This window comes from Pteropus vampyrus, unplaced genomic scaffold, assembly GCF_000151845.1.
Source record: "Pteropus vampyrus isolate Shadow unplaced genomic scaffold, Pvam_2.0 Scaffold1, whole genome shotgun sequence".
Lineage (NCBI taxonomy): Eukaryota > Metazoa > Chordata > Mammalia > Chiroptera > Pteropodidae > Pteropus > Pteropus vampyrus.
The window spans coordinates 20,840,561-20,863,800 of NW_011888782.1; the positions used below are offsets into that span (position 1 = coordinate 20,840,561).

Consider the following 23,240-nt stretch of genomic DNA (forward strand, 5'->3'; position numbering starts at 1 on the left):
AAAAAAAGCTTAATAGACTGGTTAAACAGAATATCAATAAAACAACAAAAATGATAATTATTTATCAACTACTAAGCAAGTTACCAGGTACCATTATAAATGCTTCATATGTATGATCTCACTTAATTTTTTATAGTAATCCTATGAGGATGGCACTATTATTTTCTCTGTTTTGCAAGTGAAGAAACTGAATCACAGAGAGGTTAAGCTGTTTGCCTTTGTGTCCGGTAGTTTCATGACCGTGGGTACAGGCTTGCTCCAAAGTCAGTCATGGTGGAGCTGGAATTTCAACCTATGCAATTTGACTAGAGTGTCCACTCTTAATCACACTACACTATACTGAGGAAAATGCTCAAATGCAGCACAGAAAGATAAAAAATGGGAATATGAAAGATGAACATTTACAAGATAGTATGTGAAGATTCATTGTGCATGTATAATGGACATAGAAATAATATACAAAAGTGCATGTACATGTAAGTATATATGGACTCTATAAGAAAGATGAAAAAGAATGTGTGAGATGCAGTATTCAGCAGAATAATGGCTGAGAATTTTCTAGAATTGAAATATATATATTCTCATATTAAAGACCATCTCCCAAAATCCCAAGGAACATCCCCCTTTTCCCACTTGTACACATGGTCATGAAACTGTTGGACACAGGCAAGTAGAAGCTCTTAATTGTACCCTCAGGGAACAGATTAACTACTGAGGAATAGGTAGACTGACAGCCAACTCCCCAAAAATAACAGTTGAGGCCAGAATATACTGGCATAATGCTGAGAGAATATAACTGTTAACCCAGAATTCTTTAGCTAGTCAAACTATCAATCAGGAGTTAAGCATGAAATTAAGGTATTTTTCAAACAGAGATTGAATTTTCTAGTCACGTTTTGGCACTTAAAGAACTCTTATAAATTGTACTTTAAAAAGAAGAAAATGAACCTGGGAGCCACTATGCTGTACACTTGAATCTTATATAAAATAATATTGAATGTCTAACTCTAATTGAAAAAAAAATTAAGGAAAAAAAAGCAATATTTTGCAAACTATTGAACATATTAAAATCGTGAGTGAATGAAAAAATAGGAACGGTAATGTCACAGCAGTGTTTAAGAGCCACTGCTTTTAGGGACTTGGCCATCCTGAACCTTAGAGAAGTGATTTCCCCAAGAAGATATGGTAGGTGTGTGGCGTAATCAGGTCCAATCTCTGTAAGTGTAGTATTGTTTATTTTTTATACTCAGTCATACTCATTTAAAAGTTTGTAAAGTTAATAATGATGCCTTTATTCAAAGGAAATAAGACTGCACAGTCGAGTTAAAAATGGAGTTTAGATTAAATTTATGGAAAATATGTTACTTTTAGAATCTTCAGTTTTTTTAAGGGAAGTTGTGAATTCTCTTTTAAGGATATGTAGTTACCTAAGTTGAAGGCTGGCAGGCAGCCACATAGCAAGCCGCACAGGACTTTTTGAATTTAGATGTATTTTTATGCCTCGTTAAAGTAAACATTGTCTAGCCTACTTCTTGGGAAGTAATATTAAACAGCAAATATATTGGAAACCACCAAGAAATCATGCTTCCAAAAGAAACATTTTACTAATGGATTTTTCAAAGGACCTACAATAATCACTATCAGAACATTTCTATTTGACTTTTTATTCTACTCAATGTCTTGTACCAAGTTTGTCCTACTTTTTCCTTTTTAGCGGGCTAAGGAAAGTAGAGTACACTGAGTTTTTTCCTTGCTACTCAAAAAATCATTTTCTCATTTTTGGAAATAGAAACCCACATTATATTTGAATTAACGATAAAAACTTTCTTGTTTTAGACCAACAGCAGCAGAACTGTTGAGGCACAAATTTTTCCAAAAAGCAAAGGTAGGAAATTCTAACTTGGTTTTATGTGTTCTTTTGATCTTTTTCAGTTACCTAAATTAGGTTCACTGCTCAGAAGTTGCATTTTCTTAAGACAATTATAATTGCTAAGGGCACTATTTATACAATTTTTGGTAATTAAGATACATCCTTTAGAGTTAGTAAATGTATTTTTCATATAGTGTTATCTAAAGTCAACAGGTTTTACTTATAATAGGAAAAATGAATATTAAATTGTGCCATTATAAATATAATCTGAAAAATACTGAACTCTTATTTCAGGTTTACTACTGAGCTGGTAAACATCTCATTTCCCACAGATATCAAATAAGTGGATGTTACTGTAGTTGGAAATATGGGCCCATGATCCCAAAGGACATGTAGTAAAGGAAACTTTTCATAGATAATGGTTCATACAATACACTCACTAATGCTCTGTCTCAGTTTATAAACTCATGGTAATAATATACAAAAGGAGCCTCAGAATAAAAGAATGGAAGCTTTTCTCAAACTTCTTTATAAAACAGTCACTGTCACATTTTAATTGTGGTGAACATTTCTTTTTCATTTTGTTGGTACAATGAAAACTTCTTGTAAGAAGAAAATACTTATTTTTCCTCTCCAGAATAAAGAATTTCTTCAAGAAAAAATATTGCAGAGAGCACCAACTATTTCTGAAAGATCTAAAAAGGTAAATGGGGATTTAGCTCAATTTTCCAGGGAACTTAGTTAAAGTAGGTTACTTTCGCATTTTGAAAGTTTATGTTAAGTAATACTTTGTTAACAGTATGAGTGTTACTCATTATCTTTCAACCCTTTCTTTAGTATTTTTTGATATATTCATTCAGCAAATACGATTAGTCTACTGAATGCCTAGGCACTACTCTGCTAACTACAAAAACAATGAAGAGATCACTTCACACCCACTAGAACAACTATAATAAAAAAGACAGTAACAAGTATGGATAAAAATGTGGAGAATTTGGAGCCCTCACATGCTAACGGGAAGGTAGATGGTTCAGCCACTTTAAAAAGTAGTCTGGCAATTCCTCGAAAGGCTAATAATAAACAAAGTTTCCATATGACCCAACAATGCCACTCCTAGGCAAATCAAAGAGAATTGAAACATATACACACAAAAATATGTACATGAATGTTCATAGCAGCTATTCATAATAACTAAAAAGCATAAAAAACTGATGAACAGATGTGTAAAGTATTATGTATCTGTATAATAGACTATTATTTGGCAATATAAAGGAATGAAAGTATTGATGCATGCCGTAACATGGATGAACCTTTAAAACATGCTAATTGAAAGAAGCCAATTACAAAAGACCACATATTATTTAGTTCCATTTCTGTGAAATGCCCATTGTAGGCAAACGTGTAGAAACAAAGTAGATTAATGGTTGCCGAGGACTGGAAGGATTGTAGAGAAATGGGCAATGACTGATAATAGGTATGGGGTGTTTTTGGGGGTGGGAGGGGAATGATGAAAATAATCTAAATTTTGTTGTGGAATAAAATTTTATCATTCACAATTCTGAATGTACTAAAAATTCTTGAATTATGTTCTTTAAATGGATCAATTGTATGTGGTATGTGAATTATATCTCAGTAAAGCTGTCACTTAAAAAAAGAAACATTTAGAGAATTGCACAATCACCAGCAAAGAGCTCTTGGAAACTGAAAACATTATAGAAGAAATGAAAAATTTCAATCCAAAGGCTGTAGGGTAAAGTTGAGGAAATTTCCTAGAAAACGGAGCCAAAAGGCCAAAAGATAGATAACAGTAGAGAAAAGAGACGAACAATTAGAGGGTCATTTGAGAAGGTTCAACATTTGAGTAAAAAGAGTTCCAGGGAAGAACTAACAATAACAATAGCAACAACAACAACAACAGAAATTCAGAAGAAAGGAGATCTTTGAAGAAGTAATTCTAGAAAAATTTCTAAAGCTGATGGTCATGAATTTCCTGATTGAAAGAGCCCCTGGACCCAGCACAGTGAATGAAAATAGACCAACACTAAGGCCCATTACCATGATGGCTCAGAATACCGGAGGCAAAATGGAGATCCTATATCTTCCAGAGGAGGGGGAAAGATCACAGACAGGATCAGGAGTCATAGACCTCAGTAGCACCCCTGAAAGCCAGGTCACAATGGAGCGGTTATGTTCAACATTATCAAAGAAAATGACTTCTAACCCAGACTTTTTTTTACCAGGCAAACTGTAAGTGAAATTTGGAGATGGAATTTAGATATGTTCAGAAATGCATGGCTTTGGTAATGAGCCATGCTAATAGTGGAAGAAACGCTTAAACTAAGAACAGGGAAGTCATGTGATCCAGGGAGCATGGTCTTCTGGATGATGGTAGAGTGAGATCTGAAGTACCAGACCTGCTGTGAAACCTTTCTAGGGTGGAGCAGATCAGGAGATTCTGGCGAGAGACTTCCTCAAGATGATAGTGATACAAAATACCTAATGTAGATTAGTGTAGTGAACGAAGATGTACATAGCTGAGAGAGAAATGGGGGATACATTTCATAAGTACATAGAAATAAGCAAATACGAACTCCAAGGAAATAATGTTATGCAGGGAAAAAAAGTAACTATAATGTACAATAAGGTTCAGCTGTGTCAATTATATAGTCATATTATGTAAACATTGAATATTGATTTAACGAAAATTACAATATATCATGAGAAAGAGTAGGGGGTTGATCATAGGGTTAAATTCTCATCTTCGATAGTGAGAAGTCCAATAGTTAATTCCTAAAGCCCAAACAAAAAAAGATTAAGGGGTAATAATAAGAACATATTACATAGAGAGAGGAATATAAATTCCAAAAGAATAAGCTAAAGTGAGTTGAAAAGTGGTTGCTTGTGAGGAAAAGGATGAAAGGGAAGCGTTTTTCTTAAAACTTACACAGCTCTAGTATTCTTAAAACCGAACAGGTATAATTGTGATTTCAAAAATTAAAAAGAAAAAAGCATTCTTTATAGGTTTATTTGGGGGGCTTAAAACCTTTTTTTATTTATTTTTATTTTTTATTTTATTTTTAAATGTCTCAGGTCATGAAACCAGATTTAACCTGTGACTTCACATAAGAACTTGGATGATGTTCAGGCTCAGAATATGGAAATATAGGGAAAGTCAGTGGTTGTGAGTAAAGAAAGCATGCAGATTGTGAACAGAGAGCAAGTGAGGGGTGGAGGACACTTCTGGGGGAAACGATTATTTGCTTACTGTGGCAAAGGAGAGGAAAATATGATTGACTTTTCTAGTTAGTAGATGTCAAGCATTTACCATAATTCACATCTCTTCCAATGAGCAGGTTCGGAGAGTACCAGGTTCCAGTGGCCGTCTTCATAAGACAGAAGATGGTGGCTGGGAGTGGAGTGATGATGAATTTGATGAAGAAAGTGAAGAAGGGAAAGCAGCAATTTCACAACTCAGGGTAACTTCAGTTAAACTATATGCATTAGCTAGAGCTCTGTCTTTTTGTCTGAATACTATATTCTGTGGTTCTGTTCAGCTTAACACCCCAAAATATAAAAAAACGCAAGCGCTAGTGACAGAAGTTTTTGAACAACTCACTAACAACAAGAGCCCAGTTTACATGGAAAAGTGGATTGGCAGGTCTGTTTGAATATGATAATATTTAGGGTTTATACAAATGACCCAAATCTGGAGATGAAAACTCTAGTGTCTGAGAAGAGAATACACCAGTAGGACTGATTGCTGATTAGGCATTGCAGAAGAAAAGATTAGTGAACTTGAAAGACTAACAAAATCTTTGTCCCTAAGATCTGCTAACCTATCTGAAGAGTAGTAGTGTATCTCTTCATTAATTTATATATCCTAGATGGCACGTGCGCACACTTGCTAGAAGCAGTAAAGACAAGGGGCTTAGTTTGTTTCATCACTCTTGCCTAAACTCGATGCCTCAAATTGATTGTTAGGACTCATTCCCAAGAATAGAAAACAAACACCAAATCAGATTTCTAGAATATTACAATGTCTGGGATGGAAAATAGACTGGATGAGATTAGCATCAGAGATTAGACACTGTAGAAGAAAAGATTAATGAACTTTTAAGGCTAGCAGTAGAAACTGCAAAATGAAACAGAAAAAAAGAATTTTTAAAAAATGAAAAGAATCATTGAGCTGATTGACAACCTTGAGTAGCCTAATATACATGTTATTGGCATCTCCAATGTGTATGGGAAATAATGTTTGAGATCATCATAGCCTTGACTGCTCAGAATCTTTTGTGGGATGAGTAGTGGGCAAGTGGTATAACTTTGCCTGCTTTTAAGAATGAGGGCTTCTTGGAGAAATGGCTGATTCTAGGGCTTACGCAGATAATATACAAGATGAATCAGGAATATCTTCTTTTGTCAGAAAAAAATATTTTTTATTAAAAAAAAGTCATAGTAACCGAAGCCAGGTTGAAGGAGCTCCCACTGGCCAAATTAGAATTTTACCATCAAAATCATTAACTGCAATAATAAATTATTTGAAAAATTGTAATCTATGAATTCGTACCAGTAATAGGTACATAAATAAATGGGATAAAGGGATGGTTTTTCATGGTAGTGAACTACCAGTGCTGACTGGTAATGTTGAGGAGTATTGGAGAGGGAAAATTATCATTTTACAGCTATCATAAAGCAGTCACAAAGATTAAATCAGAGAAGGGTCATCAACAAATGCTAAATGTAGAAGAAAGTTTTGGAGAACAAGATATTTACATGATCTTAAAGTATCTCCCAATAGATTGCCTGTAAGCTGCAAGGGAAAGAATAATTACTACATACTGGAGAAATTAGAAAGTACCCTGGGTAGATGATTAAAATTAGCATCACTAATGACAAGCAGATGAACATGTGAGTCCCTAAGATATGATACCCTAGGAAGGACTAATCGCTATGAGGAAATCCAGCTGGAAATTCATGTAATAAGTCTAAATCAAGGGGAAACATCAGACAAACCACAAATTAGCATTCTATTTGAATAAGTGTGTGTGTGGGGGGGTGGATATATTCTTCAAAAATGTGCCAGATATAAAAAATCTGAAGAGACATGACAGCTAACTGTAGTACATGATCCTACACTCATCTTCTACTGGAAGAAAAATGAAAAAGGCTATGAAGGACAGTATGACTATTCAGTGGTAAACAGCTATGATACATGCAACTTCTCAAATGGTGAAGGAACAATATGATTGATTAATTATATATATTTAAAAAGAGAAAATGAGCATCTAAATAAAGCAAATGAAAAAAGACTAATGAGTGAATGGTGAATCTGGGTAAAGGCTGTTCTTTATATTGTTCTTATTATAACAACTTTTTTGTAAGTTTGTAATTTTCTCCAAATACAGTTTTAAAAAAAAGGTTATAGGTTGGCCACATACTGTTGCAGTACATTAGTTATTACCTGAACCTCGATTCTCCTTAATAAACTGCTGACAAAAATTTTTAAAAAGAGAAAAATCAAAACCTAAGCTGACCTTTTAAGTAATCTAAATCCATACTTGGTGGAATTTACCATAAAGTGATATTTGGTTGGAGATATGTTGAGGTGTGTGTGTGGGTATGTTTGGGTGTTGATTTTGGTATTCTCCAGTGTCTTGTATCCAGAATTACTACTGTTATGATTTACTGAATAAATTTAGCTTAGATTTTCTTATGGCAAATTATAATTGGTTTTTCAATTTTGGCCCTAGAGTTTTCTCCATTAAAGCCCATAATCAGAATTACTCTGTGTTGAGAATGTGTTGAATAATTAGCTCGAAGGTTTACATTTGGTATTATGCGCATAATGTGTTGATTAGTAGAAAGAATTGTACTTTGAAGAATGTGATCTCCCTACTGTCTGAGAACAGTCCCATTATGTTGGCTTATGAACCTCAAGTTGTGACTCTTCAGCTACCATAAGTACATTCGTGCATCACCGGCCACTTGGACAAAGAATGCAATAGTATCACAACAGTGTCTTTTTCTAGAAAACTGTAATTAGAGTTACGGGTTAGTTAATATATGTATGAAAATGAGATAGAGTTGACTTGCATTCCATGCAGTTTAGAACTGACTACTAGTAATCTGCGTTTTGAGTTAACAAACCTCTTTTTTTTGTATTTCTTTTAGTCTCCCCGAGTGAAAGAATTATCAAATTCTGAGGTAAGTAGTTGTGATTTTTGAATTGTTAAAGCATATCTGCTTTTGGTTTGGTTTTACTGTTAAGCACATTTTTTCATATGTGCCTAAAATGTGATGAAAATTTATATGGATGGAGTTTTATCAGGGAGAAAGATTCTGAGTTTGAATGGATCTTTGCTGTAAAGTGGTGCCATTGTACTCATTTTAAAAATTGACCAAAGGGCCCCCGCAGTGTTCTTCCTTGCTCGCTTGACTGCATGAATTATAGTTTTGGTTTAGGCTGCTTGGAGTGGAAAGTAGTCTTTTTGCATTAATCTGTCCAGGAATTTGTCATATGCCACCTTTCTTGGATTTTTCCCCCAGCCTCTTGTCTTATCAGATAGATGCAGTTGTCTGTAGTTACTGCCATGGTGTGATAGGGAATCCTACTAAACAGAATCCTGTTGCGCTGGCCTGCCTTATGCTTGTTACTTGAAGGACTAGTCATTTTCTGGTTATAGCGTGTCATACATTCTTCTCTCTGGCAGCATCTGCATTCTGAGCTCAGCATTTGGTTTAATGGCACACATGTCTTGTTCTTAAACCAATTTGTTCTTGCCACTATGCTTAAAAGTAACTATTTTTTCCACTTCATTTGTGTGCATAGAATGCCATTTGTGTACACAATTATGTACAGGATTTGTATACAAAGTATTTTATTGGTTAGACTGAAAATAAATACTGTACCTCTGTATAGTGGGCCACATCTGACAATTCATATTAGAACTACTATTCCTGAAGATTTCTGGCTCCTCTTTTCCTTAGTACGTGATAGCATTGCATTTCCCTGCCCCTTGAAGGTATGCATGGCCGTGGCGATTACTTTGGCCAGTGAAACATGAGCAGAAGGAAGAGCCAGCCACTCCATAGTTCCCTGGGTTCCCTTGTCTCTGCCATGGTGACCTGCATCCTTGAGTGAGGATGATGCCTAACTCAGCCTCTGCTGGCCAGAGGTAGACATGCAGTGTGCAGGAAATAACTTGTTCTTGTAATTACTGAGAATTTTAAGATTGTTTCTCTCTAACTTAACCTACCTTGACTAATTTTTAGTTTCTCTGAAACTGAATAAGGAGGTATTTTACAGATTATCAGATGTTTTTCTCTTTAATCTTTTCCTGTTTCTTTGCCTAAATCACATCTCCACATGAACTCTCATGTGCTCAAACTCATATTCTCATGTTCATTACTTTCTTATTGTTTTTTAAATTATGATAAACTGCACATGACAAAATTTACCATTTTAACCACTTTGAAATGTACAGTCCAGTGGCATTAAGTACATTCACACGGTTGTACACCCATCACCACCATCTATCTCCAGAATTTTTTTCATCTTTCAAAACTGAAACTCTGTGCCAGTTAATTAATAACTCCTCATTCTCTCCTCCCCCCAGCAGCCACTGGGGCAGCCACTGTTATACTTTCTGTCTCTGAATTTGATTACTCTAGATATCTCATATAAGTGGAATCATACAGTATTTGTCTTTTCGTGACTACCTTATTTCACTTAGCATAATGCCCTCCATGTTCATATGTGTAACATGGATCAGATTCCTTCCTTCCTTTTTAAGGCCGAATAATATTCCATTGCATGTACTGACCACATTTTTTATCCATTTATCTATCCATGGACACTTGGGTCACTTCCATCTTTTGGCTCTTGTGAATAAGCTGCTATGAACGTGGCCGCACAAATATCTGTTTAAGTTCCTGCTTTCAGTTCTTTTGGGTCTGTACTCAGAAGGGAATTGCTGGCTCATGTGGTAATTCTACTTTTAATTTTTTAAGGATCCTGCATACTGTTTTCCTTAGTGGCTGCACTAGTTTACATTTCCACCTGCACTGCACAAGGTTCCAATCTCTTCACATCCTCATTACTTTGCTTTGTATAACCCTTCTATCTTAATTATTGGTAAACACATCTGCGCTTACAATTTGGAAGTGAACTGTCCTTTTGAAGTAGTGTTCATAATTAATATTTTCAAAACTAATCTGTTTTTCTGTCAAAATCCAGAACTAATGCGTAACTTTCAGTTTCTCTATGTGAAGCTAAATGAACACATAATTTTACTTCCTTGTCTCCTTGATTTTGTCTATATATATTATTAGCTATTAGACCTCTCTTATTGCCCTGTTAATTCTTTTTCTCTTGTAACTCTAAATTTTGGGCATCGCATTGATTTTTTTTTTTTTTTTTACTCACTTACAATTTTGAAAATGTTTAACTTGATTTTAACTTAACATCGGATTTTTTCCCTCCAAGTTATGTAATTAAAATTTGTGAAATATTCCAAACATGCAGAATAATACATATGTCTATGTTAGTTATAACATCCATTTTGGAAAACATTTCAGATATGTTAAGGAATCATTGGTTGATTTTCTTTATAAGTAGTGGAAGGTCCCTAGATGTGGAAAAACATAGCTTCTATAATTATGTATCACGTACCTAAATCTGTATTTTGGAGGTGCTATTTTGCTGGGCAAAGGGGATAGAATAGATGTAGTTAAAAATAAAGATGATACAATGAACTGCTATTCTGAAGAAGAAAAAAGTGAACTGCTGCTATACATCAATATCTCTGAACTTCAGAAAACTACGCTAAGTGAAGGAAGCCAAGCAAAAAGAGTGTATAGTGTTTGAGGTTCCGTGACGTTGAATGAAACGCCATTATCTGAGGACCTGCAGTATGTGTGCTTTCGTTACAGCTGTTCTCAACAACTGATCCCGTGGGTACTTTACTTCAAGTTCCTGAACAGGTTTCTGCTCATCTACCTCAACCTGCACAGCCAACGCCGGTCTTTCTCCCACCCACTGAAGAGCCAGCAAAAACAGCTCAGGTAAAGCAGGGACACGTTTCCATGGTCAGCCTTCTGAGTAGATGGAGAAAGCAGAGTCAGGTGGAACACAGCCAGTGTAATAAGGTTGATGTCTTGGTAGAGTTTGAAACAAGTTTGAAATTCCATTTTCACATTTTTAACCGTATACAGATAAGAGAGTTTTTACAAGGGTCACACAGGTTTTTAAGCAACAAAATAAGTTAATGATGGAAACATTCCAGGTATCAAAAATTTGGGGGTTAATTTCTTGTCAGCTTTTTACTAGATGATAATTATGTTGAACCTCAGAATGTAGCTGACAAAGTTCATTTTAACACTAGGAGAATGTCAGCCGTTCTGTTTTCTTTTTGTTCACTTAAGTTTGTATTATTAATACAATCTCTGAACTATGATTTTCTTGTATTACACTTTTTAAGATATTTGTCAATTTTGGGAGGATTGATTTTATTAAAATGAAGTAATGCAATCTATAAATCCACATAATCGGACACACACGAATTTCTGAAAGCAGCCGAGGGAACGAAGGCAGCACTGGAAACCTCCCATGCTGTGTAGCTCCCACTCTTCCCTCAAGAAAACTCAACTCCTGTTTGTAACATGTGGCCTTATGCTCCATGGCTAGAGTAAGGGTTTCAGAGTCTATTTATTAATTAAATAATAGAAGTTCCACTTTTTTCCTAACATTTTAGATGGAAAGAAATAAAAATGGAAATTCTCATTTGTTCTTTTACATGCTAGTGATATTCTGCCTTTAGAGACCACTGCTCTGAGCCCTTCCAGTTAGTTATGGTGCTAACTTTGTTTAACCTTCTCATCACCCAAGCTTTTCATTTCTGCCCATTATGTGGGAAAAGATACAGTTGTCTTATGAAAACTGATAGCAAGATTGGATTCATTTTATAAACACCTGAAATAGAATATATATCCTCTAGTAAGCAAGGGATGGCTGTGTAGGATGCAGAGAGGATTAGTTTAGGCATTAAGAGACCTGGAATCTCCAGGTTGGGTGGCTTCCTGAAGGGGCAGCCAGTTTAGACCCTGTGTGTCGCCATATGATGCAGATTTTTTAAAGGGAAGAAGAACCCAGCTTTGTGTTTTTCACCCTTGTGGAGGGGAACAGGGGCCTGAAAAATAACAAGCTTTAAATGTGGCTATGCATAGAATTTCATGTGGGTTTGAGAATTATCTTTCTAATTGTGTTTGACTCAGGCTAACATTCAGCTCTTGTTGCTGCCTTGGAGTACATGTCCTCCCACAGCAGGGAATGCCCTAGGGACTAGGATGGCCTCAACTGGAGATGAAGAAAATTGCTGCCAAGTGGATGATTCCTCTGCAGATGACCATTAGTCACCTCCACGCTTAATAGTCTAGGCAATGACTTTATTATACCTTTCAATGCTTTTTAGGCTCTGTCTTCAGGAGCAGGTTCACAAGAAACCAAGATCCCCATCAGTCTAGTACTAAGATTAAGGTAAGTTGACATTTTCGTTTTGTTTTCTTTTCTTTTCTGAATACTCCGAATGTGCTGTTTTGTCTTCGAAAGTTCCTCTTTGTTCCCATCGTCTATACCTGAGAGTAACCAGATAGGGTTGTATGCCCTCGCAGCATCAGGAGCTTTTTGCTTGCAGGTGTGTGATTTCTCTCAGAAATAACGGCAACAGTGTGAGGACCTGGAGATTAACAGCTCAACTGGAGTTTTTTCTCCACTAATAGTGACAAATATGTGCATTTGCAGCATAACTAATTTAGATTTGTGTGTTCGATGATTGAGAAACAATTTTCAGGGAAGCAGCATTCTAGTTGGTTTATCTGAAAATTCACCTTGTAATTGTGACCTTGGACTCTGAGAACAGCTAACCCAAGAATGAAGCTCTTTCTGCTTGTGATAAATAAAGGCTTTGTTCTTAAAAGATGAAAGGAAAAACCAACAAACAAATTTGTGGTCTTTTTCTCTATTTTATAGCGTGTTCCATTTCTTGGTGGGGGCACATAGAGAGGCCCTGACAGATCATTCACGGGAAGTGCCCTAGGTGGCGATCTGTTCATTTTAACCTTTTCTCCTTTTGCAGGTAGTTGGATTAGGACTCCAGAGAGTTCTTGTCAGAATAGCTGTAACAGTTATATTGCAATAATTAGGTCTCTTCTATCTAATTTAGGGGAAAAAAAAAATAGTTTTAAAAGTATCACCTGAGATGGCTCAGGCCTTTAACTATTAGTAACATTTTTCAGAAGAGTTTCATGAATTACCATTGACTCATTCTTCCTTCCACATACGAATTTCTAATCATCTTCTCAGTATGACCATAGAGGTAGAGACAGCAAGAGCTGTTTTAAGAATGTTTTGATTTACCACTAGGAGCAATGAAATTATGTCATAGATGTGAAAAAAGCAGATTTGGTTACCTTTCCTTTACAGAAGCCTATTCGGTATACCTGGTCTCATCTCAAATAATTCTGAATTAATAGAATGTCTTGATGATCTCATCCTATTTTAGTTGTACATAAAGAATACCACTTGTCTCTTTTTAAAAATTTGTTTTGAAATCTTATAGCAGTTAATAGTACAAAAATACCACTTGACATGTGCTTCAGGTAGTTGATGAAGATACTTATAAGTGTCATAGTTAGCTTTTTGCGAGGGTGTTTTTTATAATGGACTATGTTGCAGTCCTGTTTATGGAAGAGGAGGCTGGATTCTTGTTTTCACTGATGAAGACTTTGAAGTTAAATGACTAGAAGAGATTTAGTCCAGTTGACACAATGTTCCCTTTGAAGGTGTTTGTGCTTGGTGTGCCACTTAAATCACTGAAGTGGCGCTGAACATTCAATCTTAATTTTAGTCAGCTTTCAGAAAGAATAGATTGAACAATTAGGTAGTAAGCAGCCTATGTGTGGAGCTCTTAGAAATTGTGGAAGGATACCAAGAAAGAGAAAATGAAAAGCCTCACTTGATAATCAAATTTAGGGTGAAAGTTGATTTGTGTTATGTGCTAACATAGCTAAAAACAAACTTCAGGTAGTATACGTAACAAAAGTATACACCTGTGTGTTTCAATGCACAGAGAAGGCAGTGCAAGGGGAAGAAATCACTTTGGGGCAAGTTGTGTTGGAGCCGTATTTTAAGGACATTTCAGTAATATCTTTAAATATTTGTCAGATAGACCTAAGCTTTCTCCATTGTTTAGATAAAACAGATTTAGATCCTAAGTGATCAGGCATGTCTACCTTTAGACATAATGTTCTGATTTCTCCATCATCAACTGGAACTTCCCGGGAGCCTGATTAATCTCAGCACATAGCGAGTGATTGCTATAACTGTCCCTCACCACTTATATGTCTGAATATGGTCTCTCCTAGACATAGGAGATTGGAAGTAGAGATAAGGGTGGAAAGGGCATCCTCTATCATTTTAATCATACCTCCCTGTGCTCATACAGATTTTCCTCTTGGTTTTATGTGATCATCTTAGTAGGAATAGGGATGGGAGTGGACATATAAGGATCACCTCAAAAGCATGAGACTTTTACATTCATCAATGGCGGGCACAAATTATAAGGGTTATAGGACAATTAATTACATGATCACTCTGAGTTGCTTGCTCTGAGCCCTGCAATGTGAGCTCATTAGGACAAATCATATAATCTTTCTTGAGCCACAGCTTTCCTAGTATATGTTGGCAGAGTTTGTATGGGTAAATTCAGAAATTAATTTTACACATTCTATTTTCTTTCATAGGAATTCAAAAAAAGAACTAAATGATATTCGATTCGAATTCACTCCTGGGAGAGGTGAGGCATCAAAAACATTGAAAAAAAAACCTCTACTTTATTTAATGAAATGTGTTGTGACGTTTTTGTCTTTTAGATAATTTTGCTGTTAAAGGGTGATAAGAATGTTCCTGATTTAAAGGGGACATATGAATAAAGTAAAAATGCAATTTAGTTACTGCAAACCTCATTTAGAAAATCTAGTACAGTTGACCCTTCAACAACATGGGTTTGAACTACGTGGGTCTACTTATACATGGAATTTTTTTCAGTAAATACTGTAAATGTATTTTGTCTTACGATTTTCTTAACATTTTTTTCTCTAGCTTACTTTGTTATTAGAATACAGAATATAATATATGTAAAATACAAAATTTATATTAGTTGACTGTTTATGTTATTAGTAAGGCTTCCATCAGCAATAGGCTATTAGTTAAGTTTTTGTTCACAGGGCAGCCGTTTAATACAAACAGTAATCAATGAAGTTCTAATGTACTGCTTACATAGGCTAGGCATTTACTAAGCATTAGCTCATTAAATTCTCAAAACAGGCTCCTAAGGAAAGGTTATTATCCACATTGTATAGATGATGAAATCAAAGCTTAGAGAGAGGCAAAGTAACTTGCAGTTCACAAAATTGGACAGAGGTATAGCTGGAAATCAAACCCAAATCTGTCAGTGCAAAGTTCTTGTTCTTATTGAACGTGGATCTCTTTCATAACAATAACAAAGATTAGGCTTTCATTCTCCTCTTTCGAGCCCTGTCACGAGCCCTGTCACGCACAGTCTTTGGCCGTGAACTTCTCTCTGGATCAAGGTGTATTACCTTTGTTACTCAGAACTCAGACTTGGGAAGTGGCCAGCAGATACCTGTCCTGTGTGCCACGGTTACTCTCCCTGCTGTCTCAGTATCTTCAGCATCTATTAAAGGGAACAGTTGCGAAGGTATATCTGTTTTACTTTTTAAAAGCCAGGCAGAGTCCCATTTTAGAGAACTAATTTAAATTGCTTATCATCTGTACAGGTGTGTGCACAACCCCTCCCCAGAGGTCTTCCTGTTCCCTCTGAGGGGCTCAATGTCCAATCTTCAGAAGATAGCACCTCTGAGTCAGTCAGAGCTGAGGTTAATCAGAGATACTCTGTCCTCGTCTTTTGTTTCCCATTATAGCCATTGCTCAGATTATACCACCTGGAATAATTAGATATGAAGAAAAGCCCACCAGAATAAAAAAGAAAATGATTTTTAGCAAAAAACATGGAGTATGGTCCCCAAAGAGAAGAGATTACATCTGTCTCACGATTTAATTGGAAAAAGTCATCTATTTCATTAGCCCTGGAGGTGCTGCATGCTCGTCCTCTCATGTCTCAGCTCATTGGGCTCCGGTCCAGGGTTGCCCTCAGAATAGGCGTTTCTTCAGCATCACTGTCAAATGCTTTCCCAACAAGGTCCTGAACCCTTCTAAATTACACCATTATGTAGAAAGTTATCCTTATATCGAGTTGATATTTGCCTCTGGTTGTGCTGATTCTGCCCTCTAGCTAGACTTGTGAGAATTATTCACTTGAAGTAATCCCAGTGGTAGGAAAAACCTGTGTCTGAGAGGAAGACCCCCACCTGCCTTCCCGATTCTGTGTTAGCAGCAAAAGTTGGGCAGTGCCAATACCTGCACTGCGAGTTAGCAGTGACGTGTATGCACAAGAAATGGAGCACCTTCTTTGTCCTTGCAGATACGGCGGAGGGCGTGTCTCAGGAACTCATTTCTGCTGGCCTGGTTGATGGAAGAGATTTAGTAATAGGTAACTACTTTGTGCTCTACCCTCGTGCCCCTGTGTTTCTGTCTGTGAACTTAGGATTAAGATAGCCAGGCTTTGATTCCATTGAGCATGTCTAATGGTCCTTGGCTTGGCTGAAGTTACAAAGAAAATTTCACCTCTGCGTTTGCTTTTGTGACCTTCGATGATAGTAAGTGAAGGCATACTGAGGTCTCTGGGAGACTCCGGTAGAAGTGATGACAGAAGTCACAAGTTAAAGTAAACTTGGCCATGTCTAATCCATTTTAGAGGATGAACTCTACCTTTTTGGAGCTAAGAGGTAAGCAGAAATCTGTAGAGATTTAATCCTAGAAAAAGTGGAAAGTAAGAAAAGATACAGTCAGGCCATATGTACATATTACTGAAGGAAAAGATTCAGCACAGTTTTTTGTTTGTTTTTTGTTTTTTTTGTAAAGGCCAGATAGTAATAGTAAAAGCTTTGTGGTCCTGTCTCTGTTGTTTTTAAACCATTCTTAGCTTACACGCAGAAGAGAAACAGGCCACAGGCCATAGTTGCTGACTCCCAGTCTAAGGCTTTCTGTCCCATGAACAGGCAAATCATACTTCTTTAACTTTTGTAAGTTAATGCAGCATCTTAAAGTTAATTTGACAATGATTCAAAATTTCTTTATGCTACTTGGAGTTGAGTTAAAAGATACTTTCATTTGGGGAGCAGTTTATCTTTCTGCTTCCATTTTGATTATACATAAAAGATTCTACACTCCCATTTAATTTCTTAAAAATATGATTGAAATGATTTACTAAGCTTCTCATTACTTTGTTTGATTACAGTGGCAGCTAATTTGCAGAAAATTGTGGAAGAACCTCAGTCAAATCGATCTGTCACTTTCAAACTGGTATTCATCTCTTTCTCGTTGTTAAACCATCTTACATTTTTCATACACCAGCAGCCCCTGCAGACCAACTTTCATGTTCCCTGGGTGATGAGAATTTTAAAATATAGTGGACTGTGTTCATTTAGCCCCTCCAAGGCCCTGGGCTGAAGTCTCGCTTTGAGTGGCCTCCCAGGAAGCCTGCTACTCGAGGCCCTTGACTCTCAGGAGAGATTGTTAGCCCATTAGACTTTAGGTCTGTGCCCAGCCCCAATCCTTTCTGGAAGAGACACCTTCATCTGCCTCCTGTTTGTCTCCCAGGGACCTGTCCCCGACTGCCTACCTTCCCACAGTTCCCATATCAGTTTTAATGGCTACCTGAAATTTTATTTCTAAACATCCATAGCATCTCATTTTCTTTGGTTCTAGGCATCTGGTGTCGAAAGCTCAGATATTCCCGACGATGGTAAACTAATAGGATTTGCCCAGCTCAGCATCAGCTAAATCACAACCCTGGAAGAGGCGGCCTAAGGAGATTCCACACATGCGCATCTCTGTTGCTTCTGTTGGCCTGAACCCACTACTGCCAAAGAACCCAGCAACAAACCTCCCAGCTAGGAGCTTTAGAGGTCTTTTTTTTATGTTCTTCCTGCCATCATTCCCCCTTTTTCCCACAGGGAAAGAAAAGTTGGATCACCAGTGGCCAGCATCCCATTAAAGAGTTCCGTTAGTAAACTTACGCATATGTTCCCTGTCTTCTCCATCTGAGAAGTGGCCGTGTGCCTCAAGGCCCAGGAGGGAGATGTTTCAGCTCATCTTGCCTTACTCCAGTGATGGCGCTGGGTGGAAAGTAGCAGCTACCTTGGGCTTCCTCGTGCTGCCTGTTCTCCCACACCTGACAGGATGTGGGCATCCTGGGATATCTTTACCCCACTGAGTAGCAATTAAAAGTTGATTGTTCAGCTGGAGCCCAGAGAATTTAATTTAGGGTGTTTTTTTCCTTTTCTTTTTTTCTTTTTCTTTTTTTCTTTTTTTTGTATCTGATGTGAATTCTAGCAGCCTTTGTCAGGAAAAAGCACAGCCTCATGAAGGCAGCCTAAACTCTGTTCTATTTCTGTTCATGGTATTCCTAAGCATTTTGCTGAAGCTGCCCTCAGGCACCCCTCTTCATTACTCCCTCCGGAAGGGTTGCTAGCCTTAACTTCAGCTGGTGCAAAACATCTGACTGTAGTCACACTTCAGCCATCGGATCCTGCAAAGTGGAACTTTGGACCGTTTTTAGAGAAAACGTCAAATAATGGCTTGTAAAGGTGCATTTTCCCAGTAGTGGTTTTTGAACAGAAATAATCATAACTCATTTCATTGTGAAAGTATTTATTTTCAGAATTTAAAAAATGAAATTGAAGAAAAACCGTTCCTCAATCCTCCCGTGAAAATCAATTTGCCTAGCCTCCAAGTCATGAGGAAATGCAAGGCTGAGAGTTCCGCAGCAATAAAGGAGACCCACGCGGGCGGGAGGCCTGCCGTCCGCCCCGCGCCTGCTCCGACCCTTGGGAGGGGGCCACTCCGCGGTGTGGCCGCCCCCGGCCGGAGCGCGAAACCACATGTGCCGTGACACTTAGGGTCTATGAGCAGACAGTGTTCATTTGATTTTCTACAGAAACAATATAAATTATTCTTTAGGTTTGTTTTTGTCTTTTTTTTTAAAGCACTCATAATGCAATATGTGAATAATCAGTGGGGTTAAGATTTTTCTTCCTGCTGTTTCACAGTCAGCCTTTGCCTAGCTGCAAATAGCCCTGACAAGTTTCGTACATGAAAGTGATCCTCAATCTGGCCTTAAAACAACACACAAAGAGGAACTTTGGGCCCCTGGAAAGGCGAGAGTTGCCTCTCACAGCTTGGCTCAAGCCCTTTCCAGCACTTTTGGTCTGTGAGTAAAAGATTGCTTTACTTAGTTTTCTCTTGGAGCATCTCTGAAAGCTTTCCCCACAACTGACTTGTCACAGTTCTTGTTTCACCCTGAGCTTGTAGTTTTAGCCCTGGGCTTTCTTCACCTACCCTGGATGCACAGGCATGTCGGGTAAGGGGTGGAAGTTGGGGAAGAGGAGAGGAGATGATTTGAGGATATGGATCGAGAAGAAAGTAGATGAGAGGATCAGAAACCAAAGTCCTTAGTCCAAAGCAGGAGTAGTAACAGGAGGGAAGTGTCAAGCCTGGGAAGAGGAAAGAAGAATGATCAGCTTGCTGGAAAAAATACTAGCTTTTCTCTCTCTCTCTCTCTCTCTCTCTCTCTCTCTCTCTCTCTCTCTCTCTTTCTGTTTCATTTCATTTTTTCTTTGGGTGGTGGGTGGAGGGAATGAGGATGGGGAGGTGGGAATACAGTATGAAAAAGAGATCGTGTCTTCTTTGGCACAAGACTACAAGGCTAGTGGCTTATCTTCGAGTCTGTGTTTTGGTGTCAGACAAGCTCATCATGAATCAAAAAGGTGGTAGCTTCAGTCTGTTCTAGCTTTCTACGTGGAGGTGGTCTGGGAGTAAGCCTGGGAGTAAGCCTCCTCTTCAGTTTCTCTAGCTGACCATTACCTTTGAACCGCAGTGGGACGGGCATGACAATAGAAGTGGGCTAGGGCTTTCTCTTTTCTTTCAGTTCATATTTTGCCCTGCTGGGAATTAGGAGTCAGACACCAAACCCCAGGACAGTGTTATGTCTTCTGCATGATGTATGGACTCCCTTTGCTGACTTATGCAGTGATGCTGAGAAAATAAGTGAATAGAAACTTCCCAGGTGGGACAGCATGGGACCTGGTGAGCGACCTCTCTTCTTTCCAGGAGTGGTGGTTCAGGGTACACCTCTGTCCTGAGGTCCCCAGGATCCCCTGGTCCCTGGGGTAGGGACTAACTTTAGCACAAGGTAATATGTGCCAATGCTGTTTGTGAAATGTATGGTCTTTCTAAATGACTAATGGATTCGTTTGGGTTTTTCACTTAAGTTTTGAACCAAATCCTAGAGCCAGATGATACTACTTAATCTGGAGGATAGAATAATGGTGTATCAATAAATGGAGGTTCCTCTTTATGACGTATGCTAGATTATGAAAGATGTAAAATATTTGACTTTCCCCCCTTTTTTTGACTTTGTATTTCGCTGCATGTTTCCTTCATTTTTAATCAATAAACAGTAAATTGTCTGATGGTGTAAGCATTCTTTACTTTGGTGGCTATTAGTGGGGGGCAGTGGGACATGGGTCAGGGAGTCACTGCTAACTTTAATTTTTCATGCAAACAGGAAAGCCAACATGCACAGAAACCAAAGAAATGTGTAGTTATCTACACATGAGAACAACTTAAAACCTTTGCACAAACAGGAAACAAATCCCAAAAGGGAGGGAGAGAAGACCTGCCCAAGGAAATTTGACAGAGTTGGATGGGGAACTTCTTGTACTGACCTTTTCTGATATTCCGTTCAGGCTTCTGGGCAGGGAAGACATGCCATAGTCAAGCCCCTGAGTGTCCCTCTTGGAAAGTTCAGAGCAGGGCTGATCTTGTCCCCCATTTAAGATTCCATCCCGTCTGTATCCTCCACCTCTGGGTAAGTGCTCTACCTGACCAGAATTCCTTTCCAGCCAAACGTGGCCTTTGAACCACAGTAGAGCTGCTTGTGGATCCTGATAACCCAGAGCTCAAGTCCTGGGTCATTGGAGTTTATAGTAACAGATGGTTGAATTTGCTTTCAAGATTAGCGGGTCATAAAAGTGGACTCTTGACCACTGTGGGCACAGAGAGGAGGTGCTGGTTATTCAAAAGCGATTATAGTGTCAATGGGGGCAAAGCAGCAAGAGTAAATAGAACCTCTCCTGCCCATCCTCTCTAACGATGTCAGATCCTAAGAGGCCCAGTTCCAGCTCTACATCTTGATAGTAGCAGAGCTCAGTGCAGCAGTTCATGAATTCCCCTGGGGCAGCTCACCTACCCCTTTGTTTTTTAGAGCAGTTTTGTTTTCACAGCAAAATTGAGTGGAAAGTATTCAGAGTTCCCATACACCCCCAGAACCCACTCACGCACAGCCTCTCCCACAGCCAGCCTCCTGCCCCAGAGTAGTACATTTATTGCAGTGGGTGAACCTACATTGATTGACAAATCATTATCACTCAACGTCCATAGTTTATACTCAGGTTCACTCTTGCTATTGTGCATTCTATGGGTTTGGAAAATGTATAGTTTCATTGCCCTGAAATCCTCTGTATTCTGCCTGTTCATTCCTCCCTCCCCTATAGTCCCTGGCAACTGCTGATTTTTTTTACTGTCTCCATGGTTTTGCCTTTTCCAGAATGTCATACAGATAGAATCATGTAGTATGTAGCCTCAATGGCTTCTCTTACTTAGTAATATGCACTGAAGGTTTCGCCATGCCTTTTTCATGGCTTGATAGTTCTTTTTTTTTTTTTAGCAATGAATAATGTTCCATGTCTGGATGTAGCACAGTTTATTAATCCATTCACCTACTGGTTGCTTCTAAATTTTGGAGTTACAAAAAAGAAGCAATAAACATTAATGTGCAGGTTTTTGTGTAGATATGAATTGTCAGCTTCTTTGGGTAAATACCAAGGAGCACAGTTGTGGATTATATGGTAAGAGTATGGCTGGTTTTGTAAGAAGCCACCAACTTTCTTCCAAAGTGGCTGTACCATTTTGCTTTGCCAACAGTGAATGAGTTCCTGTTGCTCCACATCTTTGCCAGAATTTGGTGGTGTCAGTATTTTATACTTTGGCCTTTTTAAGAGGTGTATAGTGTTCTCTCATTTTAATTTTGCAATTCCCTAGTGACATGATGTTGAGCTTCTTCTCATATACTTATTTGGATGTATATAATCTCTTTGGTGAGACATCTGTTCAGATCTTTTGCACATTTTTAAACATTGTTCCTGTATTGAGTTTTAAGAGTTCTTTGTATAGTTTAGATAACAGTTCTTTATCAGATATGTCTTTTGCAAATACTTTTAACCAGTCCGTGGCATGTCTTCTCATCCTCTTAACAAGTGTCTTTTGCAGAGCAGAAGATTTAACTCTAATGAAGTCTAGTTTATCAGTCATTTCTTTCATGGATCATGCCATTGATGCTGTATCTAAAAAGTCATTATTATACCCAGCAGCATCTAGACATTTGCCTATGTTATCTGCTGCGGGTTATCTAGTTTCGTAGTTTACATTGTGACCTGTCATCCATTCTGAATGAATTTTTATAAAGAGTGTAAGTTCTGTGTCTAGATTTGTTTTGTTTTGTTTTGTTTTGCCTGTGGTTGTCCAGTTCTTCCAGTGCCATATTTTGGAAAGGGTACTTTGTTCCATTGTATTGCCTTTGCTCTTTTGTCAAAGATCATTTGAATATGTGAGTCTGTTTCTCAGATCTCTAGTCTTTGTCTGTTCTTTTGCTGGTACCACACTGTCCTGAGTAGTGTAGCTCTATAGTAAGTCTTGATGTCAACTATTGTCAGTGCTCTTTGTTCTTTTCCATTAGTATGGTGTTAGCTATTCTGGGTCTTTCGCCTCTCCACATGAAGTTTAGAATCAGTTTGTCAGCATTCACAAATATTGCTGGGATTTTTTATTGGGATTGGGTTGAATCACTAGATCAAGTTGAGAAAATTGACATCTTGATAATATTGAATCTTCCTATCCATGAATATACAATATCTCTCCATTTATTTAGTTTTTTGTTGATTTCCTTCATCAAATTTTTGTAATTGTCCTCTTGTACATGTTGTGTTAGATTTATACCTAGGTATTTCATTGCTTGAGAACTAATGTAAATGGTATTGTTTTTTAATTTCAAATTCTACTTGTTCATTGTTGGTATATGGTGATTAGCTTTTGTATGTTAACCTTATAACTTGC

The 23,240-nt window shown here is 37.8% G+C and overlaps 1 protein-coding gene across 3 annotated transcripts in view; it reads left to right on the forward strand.

Annotated features, from left to right (window-relative positions):
- The window catches only part of OXSR1 (oxidative stress responsive 1), an 82,108-nt gene extending 61,572 nt beyond the window's left edge, over positions 1-20,536 (forward strand). For 2 of the 3 annotated variants that reach the window (XM_011365886.2, XM_011365799.2), the window contains 10 exons: positions 1,837-1,885; positions 2,508-2,573; positions 5,224-5,346; positions 8,042-8,074; positions 10,802-10,933; positions 12,340-12,404; positions 14,669-14,721; positions 16,429-16,497; positions 17,305-17,369; positions 17,775-18,073. In XM_011365886.2, coding sequence (XP_011364188.1) covers positions 1,837-1,885; positions 2,508-2,573; positions 5,224-5,346; positions 8,042-8,074; positions 10,802-10,933; positions 12,340-12,404; positions 14,669-14,721; positions 16,429-16,497; positions 17,305-17,369; positions 17,775-17,849 — 730 coding nt within the window. In that variant the 3' untranslated portion in view covers positions 17,850-18,073. Of the gene's footprint in view, positions 1-1,836; positions 1,886-2,507; positions 2,574-5,223; positions 5,347-8,041; positions 8,075-10,801; positions 10,934-12,339; positions 12,405-14,668; positions 14,722-16,428; positions 16,498-17,304; positions 17,370-17,774 lie in introns of all 3 variants that reach the window. The other variant, XM_011365721.2, reaches the window with a different exon arrangement.
- Positions 20,537-23,240: the final 2,704 nt, after the last annotated feature.